Genomic DNA, 16796 nt, shown 5'->3' on the forward strand with positions numbered 1-16796 from the left:
CAGGTTGTCTGGGGGTTTAGAGCATAAAAAGCATAGAGGTGTTAAGTTTGAGGTACAAGTAAATAGGTTAGATCTAACATTTGAATTTTAGATACATTGAGAGTTTGTTGGAATATCAAAGGGGAGTCAAAGGTGCCAAGAAGTACGTTTGCATCTTGCAGGAGTTCCACAGGTAAATAGTAGTGAGGCTATTATATTTTATTGACCAGAAAGCAAATATAAGATAGAGACATAAAAGATTTTATATTTGGAAGGGTTTGAGTTTCAAAGAGGTGTGAGAACAATGGAACCTGAGATGTTATGGGGGAAAAGCTATTTTAGATGTACTGCAGAGAGCTTAGAAGGGAGATAGCTGGAGCTGAGTTATAGCTGGAGCTCTGGGCTGGGAGGAGGTGCAGTTTGAGTCAACCATCCAGTCAAGGCAGAAAAGTCTTGGGCTGCAACAAGCAGGTTTATTCTAAAGTGGATTCCACCACAGAGTGAAAGAGGGTAGAGGTCATGTGATATGCCTTTATTGAAGCTACAGCAGTTTGCCTTGTGTAATATTACTGGATTTTGTTGTTAAACATTATAAGAAAGTGATGCCTGGAAGGTGTTTACTTGTGAGTTTGACCAAGTAGAGAGATGTTTTGGGGAATGTTTTGTAAGACTAACCTTAATTGTGTAACGGTAATCTTGTATGCTTAAGTTTTCTTCTATTCTTGTTAATAAAACTTTTACTTTTAATTTGTAAAATCCTAAAAGGATTTATCAGACCTCTTACCACTGAGATCAGTATGTCTTCCTCTTGCTTTCAGAATACCCAAAAAAAGGTTATGGCCCGTAAGCCAACTGCCCGCTGGGATTTAGTTGTGCAGCAATTAACACCAGCTGTGGTCATAACACTTCGCACGTGAAAACATAATGTAAAGAAGATATTTTTGAATAATATAAATTGGATAAATAATATACATCTGCTTAGGTGATTAGTGCAAGATTCTTTATAATTTTCATAGTGGCATGCTGATTTTGCATTTGATCATTATGTATGTCTATTAGTCCATTAAAATGCATAAACTAGCACTGAGGTAAGTACAGTTAAATCTTGGTTATTTAAAACTAATTCAGCCTGACTGCATTTTCTTGACCATCATGCTTGGTACTCAGGCTGACTGTATATATCTGGACTATTTATTTCAAACAAAGCTTTTTAATGATGCGTAGAATGAATCGGAGTGACCTTAACTTACTGATAGCTATTCTTGTATTGAAATCAATTCTAAAATGATGGAAAAAAGCACAGTAATGTGCAACAACACACATTAAATAGTGAAATTAAGACCAACCCTCCTTTGTCTTGTAAATTTTCTTAGTAGATTTATTTAAATGTCACCTCCTAAGGCATTGTTCACAGCTGAAACAAAATTTTCCACTCTTGATATACTACTGAATATTTTGCACTCTGTAACTCTTCCTGTTTTCTTTAGTTTCTGAGAGTAAATTGTTAGTGTAACTATGAGTATCGTGCTTTATTTCAGACAAGAAATAATGTTAGCACAAGCAGATCGTGAATCACTACCTGATTTCAATACTCGTGCAAACTTCAATCTGAGGAGAATGGTGGAAGATCAGGTAATTTCTTATACCAATAAAGCTAGTTGAGGGTAATTACAAGTTATATTTGTGTTCTCTATGAAGCTGATTATTAGGCTTGGCCTAAATAGCCAAGTGGTTATGGTACTGCGTTTGGAACCCCAAGATCAAGAGTTCAAATCTCACAATGGCAAACTATGAAACAATGAAGCTGATTATTTTAATTGGGTTTAGTTTTGAACTGAATTTACGTTCTGCTGGATGAACTGCATGAAGCAGTTGTGCTGATTGTCACAATGTTATTCCTTATAAGAAGACCATGACTTGTACCTGAATGTTTACAACAATATCAAATTGCATTTATATGGCACCTGTGTGATAAAATGTCCCATGCTTACCAGGGGAATATTGTACCTTGCCATCAAGCAACAATTCAACCCAACAAATTACATTTAGAATTCAATGTTAATGTTCATGAAACAGTTATCAAGTTACCCACCTTTTGATCTGTTTACTTTGACACCCTTGATGTCTAACAAACATCTTTCGATCTTGAAATTTCAGTTGACTCAGTATCTACAACTTTTTCACCACACCTTCCTCCTCCAGTGTCTTTTCTCCATTGTCCATCTGGTTGAGATTACACATGCCTGGCTCGTATCTACCTAACTGTAACCAGAGAATCACCCACTCTACAATGGTTTCTGTTCCCACTCCTGCACCATTAGCTCTTGTATCCCCCAAGGATCCTATTCTTGGCCACCTCCTATTTCTCAACTACATTCTGTCCCTCGGCAACTTCAACCAAAAAGCGCAATGTCAGGTTCCATATGCAAGCTGGCAGCATCCAGCTCTGTCTCCAAATTGCCATACTGCTTGCCTGACATGCAGTGCAAAAGCAAAATACTGGAAAGTTGAAATAAAAACAGAAAATGCTGGAAATAGTCAGCTGATCTGGCAACATCTGCAGAGAGAGAAACAAAGTTAACCTTTCAGGTTGATGACCTATTGCCATGATCCACATAGAACCATAGAACACTACAGCACAGAAAACAGGCCATTTGGCCCATCTAGTCTGTGCCGAAATATTATTCCACTAATCCCATTGACATGCACCCAGTCCATAACCCTCCAGACCTCTCCTATCCATGTATCTATCCAATTTATTCTTAAATCATAAGAGTGAGCCCGCATTTACCATGTCAGATGGCAGCTTGTTCCACACTCTCACCACTTTCTGAGTGAAGAAGTTCCCCCTAATGTTCCCCCTAAACCTTTCCCCTTTCAGCCTAAAACCATGCCCTTTCGTGTTTATCTCTCCTAATCTAAGTGGAAAGAGCCTACTCTCATTTACTCTGTCAATACCCCTCATAATTTTGTAAACTTCTATCAAATCTCCCCTCATCCTTCTACGCTCCAAGGAATAAAGTCCTAATCTATTTAATCTTTCCCTGTAACTCAACTCCTTAAGACCCAGCAACATCCTAGTAAATCCTCTCTGAACTCTTTCAATCTTACTGATATCCTTCCTGTAGTTAGGCGACCAGAACTGCACACAATACTCCAAAGTTGGCCTCACCAATGTCTTATACAACCTCACCATAACATCCCAACTCCTATACTCAATACTTTGATTTATGAAGGCTAGTATGCCAAAAGCTTTCTTTACAACCCTGTCTACCTGTGACACCACTTACAGGGAATTATGTATCTGAACTCCCAGATCCCTTTGTTCCTCCACACTCCTCAGTGCCCTACCATTTACTGTGTATGACCTACCTTGGTTTGTCCTTGTAAAATGCAACATCTCACACTTTTCTGCATTAAATTCCATCTGCCATTTTCTGGCCCATTTTTCCAGTTGGTCCAGATCCCTCTGCAAGCTTTGAAAGCCTTCCTCACTGTCCACAACGCCTCCAATCTTAGTGTCATCAGCAAACTTGCTGATCCAATTTACCACATTATCATCCAAATCATTGATATAGACAACAAAGAACAATGGTCCCAGCACAGATACCTGAGGCACACCACTAGTCACAGACCTCCAGTTTGAGAAGCAATCATCCACTACCACTCTCTGTCTTCTCCCACACAGCCAATTTCGAATCCAGTTTACAATCTCTCCATGGATACCAAGTGTCTGAACCTTCTGAACTAACCTCCCATGTGAGACCTTGTCCATGTAGACAACATTCAGAGCCTTTCCTTCATCTACTTTCTTGGTAACCTCCTCGAAAAACTCTACAAGGTTCATTAAACACAACCTACACGACATGATCTGACAAATGGTCATCGATGTAAAATGTTGGGCTGAATTTATGCTGTGGGTGGCCTTAACAAGCAAAGAGTGGGACTCCCGCCAAAGAGTGGAAAGAAGTCCGCCCATGAGAGCTGCCAGCCAATCTGATTGGCAAACAACTCTTGCAGTCCCAGCAGCACCAGAAGTCAGTAGTGGGTGTTGCTGGCACTGCAGTTAGTCCCACAAAGATTGATGGCAGCCAGACACAGGTAGGTCTGTGCTTTTTGGGCGGGGAGGGCTTGGGCACTTCAGGGAGGGACGGGGAGAGGGTAGGTGGAAGGGCGAGTTTTGGAAGCCAAGCCAGGAACCACAAAGGAGGAGTAGGACCTTGTAGGGGGTTACCCTGATCCAGGAACCACAAAGGAGGAGTAGGACCTTGGAGGGGGTTGCCCTGATGCTCATAGGGTACCCCCGCAAAGCATCTGTCCCACCCCTCCCACCCCCCTGCTTCCTTTCCACCCTTTCACCAGTTTTGGTGAAAAAAAACCTTCCCACTCTCACCCGCTTTCCACTGCCCGGTATATTATGGCAGTGGAGGTGGATCGAGGTCCTTAAGCAGCCATTGCTTGGTCACTTAAGGGACTCAATTGGCTTAAGGCTGGGCGGGCTAGTAGGCCCCTTGCTCACCCCCCCATATTATAGTGGCCAGGTCAAGGGTGGGCAGGAAGATGGTGGGCTACTCACTCTTTACATTTATGTGCCCATCGCTGAAAACAGCCCGCAGGGGGCAGGGGAGGTGTGGGGGAGGGGGTGAAATCCAGCCCATTAATTCTGTTTCTCCCACCACAGACGCAACCAGACCTGCTGAGCATTTCCAATATTTCCTGATTTTATGTCTGACATCCAGTATTGGATGAGCAGAAATTTTCTCCAACTGAATTTTGGAAAGAGCAAAATAATTGTGAATTTCACTGCCCCAACGGCATATTTGAAGGTGGGGTAGGGAGATGGCGGTGGGTTGTAAAATAAAATGGGTGTTCTTCTCACTGCCTTCCCCACCCACCCCCAAGCTATCTCCCATATTATGGTGGACAGGGAAGGCATCAGGCAACCAAGCTCACCCTTGGACCTGTTTGAGACCTTCTTCAGATATGGGATCGTTAAGTGGCCTCATTAATCCCAATATATGTTTCCAACCATTTGACTGCACGATCACAAATACTGCCTACCTATTTCCACCTCCATAACACTCACAGCTTTGCCCTTAATTCAGCTGTATACTGCTGATACCCTCATCCATTTGTTACAAATATAAACTTTGTAGGATGGTTATGTTTTGGGACTTTCTCTTTAATTTAGGGTAAAATTGAGGAAGGAAGAATATAAAAGTGAAGAACATAACAGCATAAGAAATAAGAGTAGAAGTAGCCATTTGGTCCCTCGAGCCTTTTCTGCCATTCAACAAGATCATGGCTGATCTGTTTGGGGACTTAACTCCACTTTTCGCCTGACATCATCACGGGTCGTTTTACACTTGTGCCTGCCCGCCCAGCTAAAAGTTCTCCCCCTGTCTATTTAAGTTCAATGTTGAATGAGGTTCAGAATCTAAAGTATAGCTAATTAGCATTTCTATCTGGATATAAGACCCATATGATTCATGTTGTAATGGAGATGGGCTTTGAAAGGGGAAGAGTCCATAGCAAGCCATTGTAGTATCGGGTTACAGGGTTTTTCTTCAGATATCCCTGAACCTCACAGACAAGTCAAGCTACAAGAATCTGGGAGAGAGAGAGCAAGAAGGAAGATAGAAGCAACTAGTCCTACACCTTTAGCGGTGAAAATGCTGGCACTGTCAGTCACCATGTGAAATGCGGGAGGGAACTCATACTCAGATTCAAGAGACCAAGTTTGTGACAACTTAATTGGGATTGTAAGATTTGCCAAGCTTGGCTAGAGCGAAGAATCTCCAATTCATCTTCGCTCTTCATTTCCCTGAGACAGCCCTTTGCCTCAGGGAGCTTTTCCGGCATGCACCCGCACGCATGCGTGAACTTGCGCGCTCGCTCTCCTGCCCCCCCCCCCCCCCCCCCCCCCCCCCCCCACCCCTGTCACACACAGGCAGCGCTGAGCACTGCCCCACACGTTTCACACTGGAAAGGCCTTAACTGGCCCACCAGCGTGGAATCGCGGTCTGGTCCTAATCGTGGGCGGTGGTTGGCTTCTCAACCACCCCCGCTGAGCCACCTGATGAGGGAAAAATCCTCCCTCTTGTGTGTACCCTTTACTCTCCAAGAACCAGTCCAAAGCTAATTTTAGCTCCCAATGGCTTACTTCCTTTTCACTTTTCCAGACAGATAACCTCTAATTCGTGGTCTGATAGGGTTCCCAAAAAATGCAAAGGCCGCTTGGCCTTTTCACCTTCCCACTAACCGTAAGGTTGAATGGGCAGTGAAAAATTTTTTTCAATTATAACTTTAATGACCTTAATAGGCCTTTTAATTGTTGGTGGGTGCGCTGCCAGCTCCCATGTGCACCTGCCAACCAAAATATCACGTGAGTGCGCGATGACGTTGGGACACTCACCTGACGTCATCACGCATCATTTTATGCTCAGTCGGGTCAGGCGTGCGCCCGCCCAACGAGCGTTATATTCTGGCCAAGGAGTGGATTTAAAGTATAAATGTGGAGGGGGATTTTCTGCCATTTTAAAAGTTAAGTGGGGATCATTTCTCTATTTTAGAGTATAAGTTGCCTACTAAATATTTTTGGACAATGTTGCTTTTAGTTTGTTTATTGTAATAAAAGTCTGAAAACTTGAAATCTTGTCAACATGGAAAAACATACTTGACCTCATCCTCACCAATCTGCCTGCTGCAGATGAATCTGTCCATGACATTATTGGTAGGAGTGACCACTGCACAGTCCTTGTAGAGACAAAGTCCAATCTCCACATTGAGGATACTCTCCATCATATTGTGTGGCACTACCACCATGCTGAATGGGATAGATTTCAAACAGATCTAGCAGCTCAAGACTGGGCATCCTTGAGGTGCTGTGGGCCATCAGCAGCAGCAGAATTGTACTCGAACACAGGCTGGGCCATAAGGTTACAGATTATCTCCTATTTTATCATTACCACCAAGCCAGGGAATCAACCCTGGTTCAATGAAGAGTGCAGGAGGGTATGCTAGGAGCAGCATCAGGCATACCTAAACATGAGGTGTCAACCTGGTGAAGCTATAACTCAGAACAACTTGTGTGCCAAACAACATAAGCAGCATGCAATGGACAAAGCTAAGCGACCCCACAACCAATGGATCTAAGCTGTGCAGTCCAGCCACATCCAGTCATAAATGGTGGTAGACAATGAAACAACTCACTGGAGGAGGAATCTTCACAAATAGCCCCATCCTCAATGATGGGGGAGCCCAGCACATCAGTATAAATGATAAGGTTGAAGCAATCTTCAGTCAGAAGTGCCAAGTGGATGATCCATCTCGGCCTCCACTGGTGGTCCCAGCATCATAGATGCCAGTCTTCAGCCAATTCGATTCACTCCCCATGATATCAAGAAACGGCTGAAGGCACTGGAAACTGCAATGTCTATGGGCCCTGACAATATTCCGGCAATAGTACTGAATACTTATGCTCCTGAACTTGCCACACCCGAGCCAAGCTGTTCCAGTACAGCTACAACAATGGCATCTACCATGGAAAATTGCTCAGGTGTGTCCCACCCACAAAAAGCAGGACAAATCCAACCCGGCCAATTTCTGCCCCATCACTCTACTCTCGATCATCAGTAAAATGACGGAAGGGGTCATCAACAGTTCTATCAAGTGGCACTTGATTAGCAATAACCTGCTCACTGATGCTCAATTTGGGCTCCGTCAGGGCCACTCAGCTTCTGACCCCATTACAGCCCTGGTTCAAACATGGACAAAAGAGCTGAACTCCTGAGGTGAGGTGAGAGTGACTGTCTTTGACAACAAGGCAGTACTTAACTGAATATGGCATCAAGGCGCCCTAGAAAAACTGGAATCAGTAGGAATCGGGGAGGGAAATTTTCTGCTGGTTGGAGTCATATCTAGCTGTGGTTGTTGGAAGGTCAATCATCTCAGTTTGCACGACATCATTGCAGGAGTTCCTCAGGGTAGTGTCCTCAGACCAAACATCTTCAGCTGCTTTATTAGTCACATTCCTTCCATCATAATGTCAGAAGTGTGATGTTTGCTGATGATTGCACAATGCTCAGCACCATTTGTGACTCCTCAGGTACTGAAGCAGTCCATGTCCAAATGCAGCAAAACCTGGACAATATCCAAGCTTGGGCTGAGAAGTGGCAAGTAACATTCATGTCACACACATGCCAGGCAATGACCATCTCCAACAAGAGAGAATCTAACCATTTCCCCTTGACATTCAATGGCATAACATTGCTGAATCCCTACTACCAACATCTTGGGGATTACCATTGACCAGAAACTAAACTGGACTAGCCATATAAATACTCTGGCTACAATAGCAGATCAGAGACTAGGAATCCTGCAATGAGTAACTCACTCCTGATTCCCCAAAGCCTGTCCACCATTTACAAGGCACAAGTCAGGAGTGTGATGGAGTACTTTCCACTTGCCTGGATGAGCGCAGCTCCAACAATACTCAAGAAGCTCGACACTATCCAGTACAAAGCAACCCACTTTATTGCCACCCCTTCCATAAACATTCACTCCCTCCACCGCCGACACACAGTGGCAGCAGTATGTACCATCTACAAGATACACTGCGGGAATTCACCAAGGTACCTTAGACAGCACCTCCCAACCCCATGACCATTACCATCTAGAAGGACAAGGGCAGCAGACACATGGGAACACCACCGCCTGGAAATTCCCCTCCAAGCCTCTCACCATCCTGACTTGGAAGTATACCTCCGTTCTTTCATTGTAACTGGTTCATAATCCTGAAACTCCCTCCCTAACAGCACTGTGGGTGCACTTACACCACATGGACTGCAGCAGCTCAAGAAAGCAGCTCACCACCCCTTCCCAAGGGCAGTTAGGGATGGGCAATAAGTGCCTGTCTTAGCCAGCAACACCCCCATCCCATGAATGAAAGATTTTTTCAAAATGCGACCCTTCCAGTCAGCCAATGGAATTTTCTAAAAGTTATCCGCCTCTACTTGGATTGTAAAACATTCCTTTGCTACTTCTAGACTTAAAACTACTCCAATGTACTCGTGGCTAGCCCACCATTTCCACCTTCCCTATCTCTATAACTTCCCAGATAACTATGGTCCACAAATTCTGGCCTGTTGATTTTAATTGGTCCACAATTGGTGGCTGTTCCTTCAGCTGCCAAGGCACTAAGCTCTGGAATTCCCACCCTAAACTCGAAGTTCTCTATGGGCTGGATTTTACGCTTTCCCATTGGAGGGTTTGAAGGTGGTGGGTGGGGCATCAAAAAATCCAATGAGTGGCCTTCTCCTGCATACTGCCCCGTCTCCAACCTGTATGAAATTTCACAATTTTATGGGGGGCAGTGGAGTCGTCAGGCATCCTGCCCACTCTTGAGCCTATTGAAACTCTTAAGTGACCTATTAATGGCCACTTAAGGGCCTCATTCTGCCCCACCATTATTTCATCTGCGACAGAGGGAGGCCCATGCCAAGCAGGAGGCCCAGTAGATTTTAGCTGTGTGGCTGGTGTCTGGCAAGTGTTGGTGGGAGGGGCCTCTGTTGTGGATCCTGTGCGTCAATTGGATGCAACCCTTCCCCCTTTACCTTTGCCCCTGGCCTCTCAAAGCTGGCCCTTCACTCTCCCCCCTTGCCAAGGCCTACCAGCCTGACCCTGGCAAAATCCCCCTCACTGATCCTATTGTTCAACTCCAGCATTGATCTCCATTGGGGACTGCCTGTTGTCCTAGCAGTGGCCACCGCTTCCAACTGTGCTGCTGGGACTACAGAGCTGCCAGCCATCCAATTGCCCCCAGCTCTCTGAGGTGGGACTTCCTGTCCCTAAGGTGGGGAAATCCTACCTCCAGCCTGTTAACGGTGGGATAGGGCGGGCGGGGGTCGGTGCAGGGACCACAGCGCTCTGTATTCAAAAAGGGAGGGAGCCAAAAACAGGTAACTATAGGCTAGTTACCTTAACATCTGTCATTGGGAAAATGTTGGAGTCTATTATAAAGGATGTAATAGCAGAGCATTTAGAAATACATAATCTAACCAAGCAGAGTCAGCATGGCTTCATGAAGGGGAAATCATGCCTAACAAATTTATTAGAAATCTTTGAGGAGGTAACAAGCAGGATAGATAAAGAGGTACCAGCAGATGTAATATATTTGGATTTACAAAAGGCGTTCGATAAGGTTCCACACATAAGTCCACTTAATAAGATAAGAGCCCATGGTGTTGGTTGTAGTATTTTAGCATGGATAGAGGATTGGCTAACTAATAGAAGACAGAGAGTTAGGATAAGGCTGGCATTTTCGGTTTGGCAACCTGTAACTAGTGGCGTGCTACAGAGACCAGTTCTGGGACCTCAATTATTTACGATATATATGAATGACTTAGATGAAGGAAGTGAATGCACTATCGCGGATTGTGGATGTCACAAAAATAGGTGGGAAGGCAAATGGTGAGGATGACACAAGGAGTCTACAGAGGGATATGGACAGGTTAAGTGAGTGGGCAGATTGTCCGACAGTATACTCAATGTGAGGCTATGCACTTTGGCAGGAAGAATAGAAGAGCTGAATATTATTTAAATGGAGAAAGACTGCAGAAGGCTGCAGCACAGAAGGATTTGGGAGTCCTTGTACCTGAATCCCAAAAAGCTAACATACAAGTTCAACAGGTAATAGGGAAGGCAAATGGAATGTTGGCCTTTATTTCAAAGAGAATGGAGCATAAAAATAGGGAAGACTTGCTAAAATTGTACAAGGCACTAGTTAGACCACACCTAGAATACTGTGAACAGTTTTGGTTCCCTTATCTAAGGAAAGATATACTGGCATTAGAGGCAATCCAGAGAAGGTTCACTAGGTTGATCCCAGGTATGGAGGGATTTTCTTATGAGGAGAGGTTGAGTAGGTTGGGCTTGTACACATTAGAGTTTAGAAGAACGAGAGGTGACCTTAATGAAACATGTAAGATTGTTAGGGGGCTTGACAGGGTAGATGCGGAGAGGCTTTTTCCACTTATGCGAGTGTCCAGGACCAGAGGGCATAATCTCAGAGTAAGGGGGCGCCCATTTAAAACAGAGATGAGGAGGAATTTCTTCTCTCAGAGGGTAGTCAATCTATGGAATTCTTTACCGCAGAGGGCTGTAGAGACTGGGTCGTTAAGTATTTTCAAAATGAGATGGACAGATTTTTAATCAGTAAGGGAATCAAAGGTTATGGGAGAAAAGGCAGGAAAGTGGAGTTGAGGATTATCAGATCAGCCATGATCACATTGAATGGCGGAGCAGACTCGATGGGCCAAATGGCCTACTTCTGTTCCTATGTCTTATGGTCTTAAAATCTAGCCCTACCTCTCTTTACTCCTTTAAGATGCTTCTTGAAACCTATCTCTTTTACAAAACCATGAGGCATCTGTTCTTATCCCCTTAAGTGGCTCAGTCTCAAATTTTGTTTTATAACATTCCTGAAAGTGCTTTGAGACATTTTAAAATGTGAACGGTGGTAAATACAAATTTTTGTTGCTTTTCACTATCTTTTGTGGAAAGATACAAATTGGGGAGTCGGTGTTGTGGTGGTAATGTCATTGGACTAGTAATCCAGAGGTCCAGACCAATGCTGCTCCAGCTACATAGGGTCAACTCTCACCATGACAGCTGGTGGAATTTATATTCAATTAATAAATCTGGAATATAAAGTTGGTTCTATGGTGACCTTGAAACAATCATTGATTGTTGTAAAAATCCGGATAGTTTGCCAATGTGAACTCTAAATGGGGTCCAGGAGCAGAAGGACCTGGGTGTATATGTGCATAAGTCATTGAAGGTGGCAGGACAAGTTGAGAGAGCAGTTAAAAAAGCATACAGTATCCTAAGCTTTATTAATAGAAGTATAGAATACAAGAGCAAGGAGGTTATGTTGAACTTGTATAAGATACTAGTTGGGCCTCAGCTAGAGTATTGCGTCCAGTTCTGGGTGCGGCACTTCAGGAAAGATGCAAAGGCATTAGAAATAGAGTAAAAAAAAATAATGAGGATGGTTCCAGGGGTGAGGAACTTCAGTTATGAAGATAGACTGGAAAGGTTGGAACTATTTTCCTTGGAGGAAAGAAGGCTGAGAGAAGGTATTCAAATTCATGAGGGTCTGGACAGAGTAGATAGGGAGAAACTGTTCCAACTTGGGAAAGGATCAAGAATGGGAAGGCACAGGTTAATGGCAATTTGCAAAAGAAATAAAGGAATATAAGAAAAATAGTTTTTCAGACAGCAAGTGGTTAATGTCTGGAATGCGCTGCCTGGGAGCGAGGTGGAGGCAGGTTCAATCGAGGCATTCAAAAGGGAATTAGACTGTTAATTAAAAAGTAACAATGTGCAGGGTTATGGGGAGAAGGTGGGAGAATGGCACTAAGTGAATTGCTCATTTGAAGAGCTGGTGCAGAATGGTTGACTGAATGGCCCCCTTCTGCGCTGTAAAAATTCTGTAATTCGGTGAATGTCTGTTAATTAAGGAAGAAAATCCACCATCCTTACCTGATTCAGCCTACATGTGACTCCAGACCCACAACAATGTGGTTAACTCTTAACTGCCCTCTCAAATGCTGAGCAAGCCACTATAGTTGGGAACCAAGCTGCGGGGGAGGTTGTGGGTGTCAGGAATTGGGCCTGGGGATTGGGTGGTCGGGAGTCAGGCCTGGGTGTGGGGGGGTGGGGGGGGGGTGTCGGGAGTCGGACCTTGGGGAGACGGTCAGGATTTGGGCTTGGATTGTGGTTCTTTAACCAATAATGTTACACCCCCACCTTTTTAGCCCCCTCTCTATCCTGCCTGAAAACTCCATATCCTGGCATGTTGAGCTGCCATTATAGCTCCTCTTTAAGGCAAGTTTCTATTATGACGATGATATCATGCTGCCATGTGTCTCTCTATGCCCTCAGCTCAGTGGCTTTGTTTGCTATACACCTTGCATTTAAATACTTTATAGCATCCCCTAAAAACTGCAGGGGCAGGATTTTGCCCTTGGTGGGGGTGCTCGGCGAGGACGGTTGGGAAGCTGACTGCTGTCCCTGATCAGCTCCACACCGCGACTTCATGCGGTGAATTTAATTGGCCCGCCCAGCATGGAATGCGAGCGGCAGTGCTGACCGCTGCCTGTTATGGCGAGAGAAGGGGGGAGAACCAGGCCAAGCAAGCAGTTCACGCATGACCAAGAAAAAGCGCTTCAGTCTCCCTGAGGCACAGAGCTGCCTCAGGGAGATTCAAGCGCTGTGTATAAAAAAAAATGAGAATAAAAATTTAATAAAACATGTCCCCTCTGTCACATGAACTGGGACATGTTTTTAGTTCAAAAATAAAGTTTTTATTTAATGTTTATTTGCTTTAGGAAACCTCATCCCGCTCATGAATGAGGTTTCCGAAAGAATATAAAGGCCACCTGGCCTTTTCGCCTGCCTGCCAAATAATAAAGTTGGATGGACAGCGTAAATTTGAATTTAACTAGATTGTTAATGGCCTTAATAGGCCTTTTAATTATTGACGAGCGTGCAGCTGACTCCAGTGCGCGCCCACCGAATGTAATATCGTGAGACTGCATGATGACATCAGGACGCACGCCCAACATCATTGTGCGTCATTTTTAGCTTAGGGTGTCGGGTGCGTGCCTGCATGCCGAGCATAATATTCTGCCCCAGATGTGAACCAATGTAGTTTTAAGAACCAAGCACAAGGTTGAATATTCCTTAAAGATGTTTTAGAATCTGTAACTTTGTATTATTACTTACATTAGCTTTTCTTTTATAGGATTACATCAATGCACCCTTCAGTGTCCTCAGTTAATTTTTAATTTTGATGGACAGTGAACTGATCTTTCTGTCATTGTCATGCTGATAACCACCTACTCTTTTATTTTACAATGCTGATAACAGTCTGAGATTGCCTTTTCTGTGGGGGAAAAAAGATTAAGAGATGTAGCAGTCTCCTTGCATTCTTGACTTCAAATATTGTTCCAAATGCAGTTATACTTCACAGTAATAGATGGCCTGTATCAGCATTCGAGGTGCCTTTCTTTGAACACAACGTTTTGTTCTTTGGCATTTGTCTTGAGTTTTCAGCCAAGACCCATTAAATGAGCTGCTGCATTGGTTATTGATTCTATGCCAAAGGGATAGAGCCAGGTAATCAATTGAGTCAGTGTGTCTAATATTGATTCAGTTCAGATGTTACCAGAAGTGGGATTGGTCAGCCCTGCAGAGGTGTAGCTATATGAGTCAATACTACCAGGTCTGGCTGGTATGACTATTTCCACGCCATCAGTGTTTAATGGATCTGTCAGTTGTCTTTGATTCTCCCCTTGCCTGTCAGTCTATTTTTTGTTTTATTATTCATTCATGGGATGTGGGTGTCACTAGCAAGGCCAGCATTTATTACCCATCCCTAATTGCATAGTTCAGAGGGCATTTAAGAGTCAACCAGTCATATGTAGGCCAGACCAGGTAAGGACGGCAGATTTCTTTCCCTTGGTGAACCAGATGGGTTTTTTACAACAATAGTTTCATTGTCATCATTTGACTTTTAATTACATGTTTTTTTTTATTGAATTCAAATTCCACCATCTGCTGTGGTGGGATTCAAACTCAGGTCCCCAGAGCATTACTCTGGATTATTAGTCCAGCAACAATACCATTACGCCATCACCTCCCTTTAAATTGGACAGCAGGAAAAGAAAAGTATTGACCAATCAGAATTGTGGGGTTACCTTTGGTTTTAAAAACACAATTAGCCATTCAATCAAGTTTTTCCCAAATTTCCTTTTATTCTGAATCTGTTCTGAAAATACATGATTGCCCTCAGAGTTATTCAGATTGAGAGATACCCTTGTACTAAAATGGCTTTAAAACTACTTTGCATTTTTAGGAAATAAAACCTAGTAGCTTGGTTTTCTCTAACTTTCTCTCCTTACATTTCAGCTACAGTACAGATGCATCCCTTTTTGAGGGCAAGATTTTTTTCACTTTCCCTGTCCTGGACAATGTGGACCCCTTTTGTTCATTTCTTTGCCTTACTGAAAAGTGTTATGATTTCTCAACTGGCCATTTACACTCTTTAACTTTGCTATAATGAATGACTTATTATGAGAACTTTCTATACATTTAGTACTGCTCTTTCATACCATAAAAAGATTTGGAAGTGTAATTTAACAGAATACGGGAGCTCCATTCTAGCCCCAAAAATACACTTTGAGTGGGAATCATACATGAAGATTAAGCACAATGTAGAATTCATGAACTCTTGCGATTTTGAAATTATTAACTTGAAGGTGGACAAGTGTTTGAACATACAAAAAACCTAAGATTAAAAAAGACCATCTGATCCATCAAGCTTTTTCTACACAGTTATGATGCCTTTTGTATCAGGTCAGGAGATTCCCTATCCCTTTAGTGCTAGGCATTCTTGTGTCCACCCACTTGCTGTCTGGTCATATTAATAGAAGGAAGACCTGGTGCCAGACTGTGTGTATGCATGTATACATAGAGTCATAGAAGTTTATAGCACAGAAAAAGGCCCTTCGGCCCATCGAGTCTGCGCCAGTCAAACAAAAACCTAACTATTCTAATCCCATTTTCCAGTGCTAGGCCCATAGCCTTGTATGCCATGGCATCGCAAGTGCACATCCAAATACTTCTTAAATGTTATGAGGGTTTCTGCCTCTATCACCCTTTCAGGCAGTGAGTTCCAGATTCCCACCACCCTCTGGGTGAAAAAATTCTTCCTCACGTCCCCTCTAAGCCTCCTGCCTCTTACCTTAAATCTATGGCCCCTGGTTATTGATCCCTCCACCAAAGGGAAAAGTTCCTTCCTGTCTACCCTATCTCTGCCCCTCATAATTTTATACACCTCAATCATGTCCCCCCACCGCCCCCCCCAATCTCCTCTGCTCCAGGGAAAATAACCCCAGCCTATCCAATCTCTCCTCATAACTAAAACTGTTCAGCCCAGGCAACATCCTGGTAAATCTCCTCTCTTGTGCAATCACATCCTTCCTATAATTTGGATTCCAGAACTGCATGCAATATTCTATACATCTGTATATGTATAGGAAACATTTATTCTTACTTTCTGTTGTTATAATTTGTTTCACACTTCTTGTCAGCTTTTTACCCATTCAAAAATTCCAATGTCTACATATATATGGGGTTTTACTTATGTAATATCATCACTTTGATTGCCCAATTTGACCCCTTGGTTCCTACAAATCATTCAAAATGTTTTTGAATATTATTCTCTCATTAAGGGTTAAGGGTTAAAAAAAAAAATCAAACTTACATACTCCCATTAGCATGATTACTTTTATCAATTTGTTTATTTTTGTATGTCATTATATTTATATAATGCATACTACTTTAATGTCTGCTTTATTCATCTGACAGTGGAGAAAAGAGTTACAAACAAAACTGGAATATGAAGAAAAAGAAAGGGAGCAACAACTCCAAGAGAAACAGAAATTAGAGACAGAAGCTTTTATTGAGTTGATGACGAGGAAGGAGGAGAAATTTCACAAATAAGTCAACCCCATGTAAAATTCCACCATGATGGGAAATCTCAAAGGTATCCAAGCTATTCATGGCTGTATCAGACAGACTCATGGCGAGGAAGCAGTGTCTTTTATGGAAATACTATATCTGTCTCCCAGTTATCTCTGTGACGTTCTGTCAGAATTTGTTAAAACAAGATAGCAGAAATGCAATTTTATTAAATCTTTGAAGTGCTATTATTAATCAATGAACAGAGTTCTGTATCTTATTAAAGATCT

The 16796-nt window shown here is 43.1% G+C and overlaps 1 protein-coding gene across 1 annotated transcript in view; it reads left to right on the forward strand.

Annotated features, from left to right (window-relative positions):
• The window catches only part of tmem232 (transmembrane protein 232), a 161746-nt gene extending 145198 nt beyond the window's left edge, over window positions 1–16548 (forward strand). The window contains exons 12-14 of the mRNA XM_041185329.1: window positions 92–172; window positions 1518–1611; window positions 16414–16548. Coding sequence (XP_041041263.1) covers window positions 92–172; window positions 1518–1611; window positions 16414–16548 — 310 coding nt within the window. The remainder of the gene's footprint in view (window positions 1–91; window positions 173–1517; window positions 1612–16413) is intronic.
• The last annotated feature ends 248 nt before the right edge of the window (window positions 16549–16796 follow it).

This window comes from Carcharodon carcharias, chromosome 4 (genome assembly GCF_017639515.1).
Source record: "Carcharodon carcharias isolate sCarCar2 chromosome 4, sCarCar2.pri, whole genome shotgun sequence".
Taxonomy (NCBI): Eukaryota; Metazoa; Chordata; class Chondrichthyes; order Lamniformes; family Lamnidae; genus Carcharodon; species Carcharodon carcharias.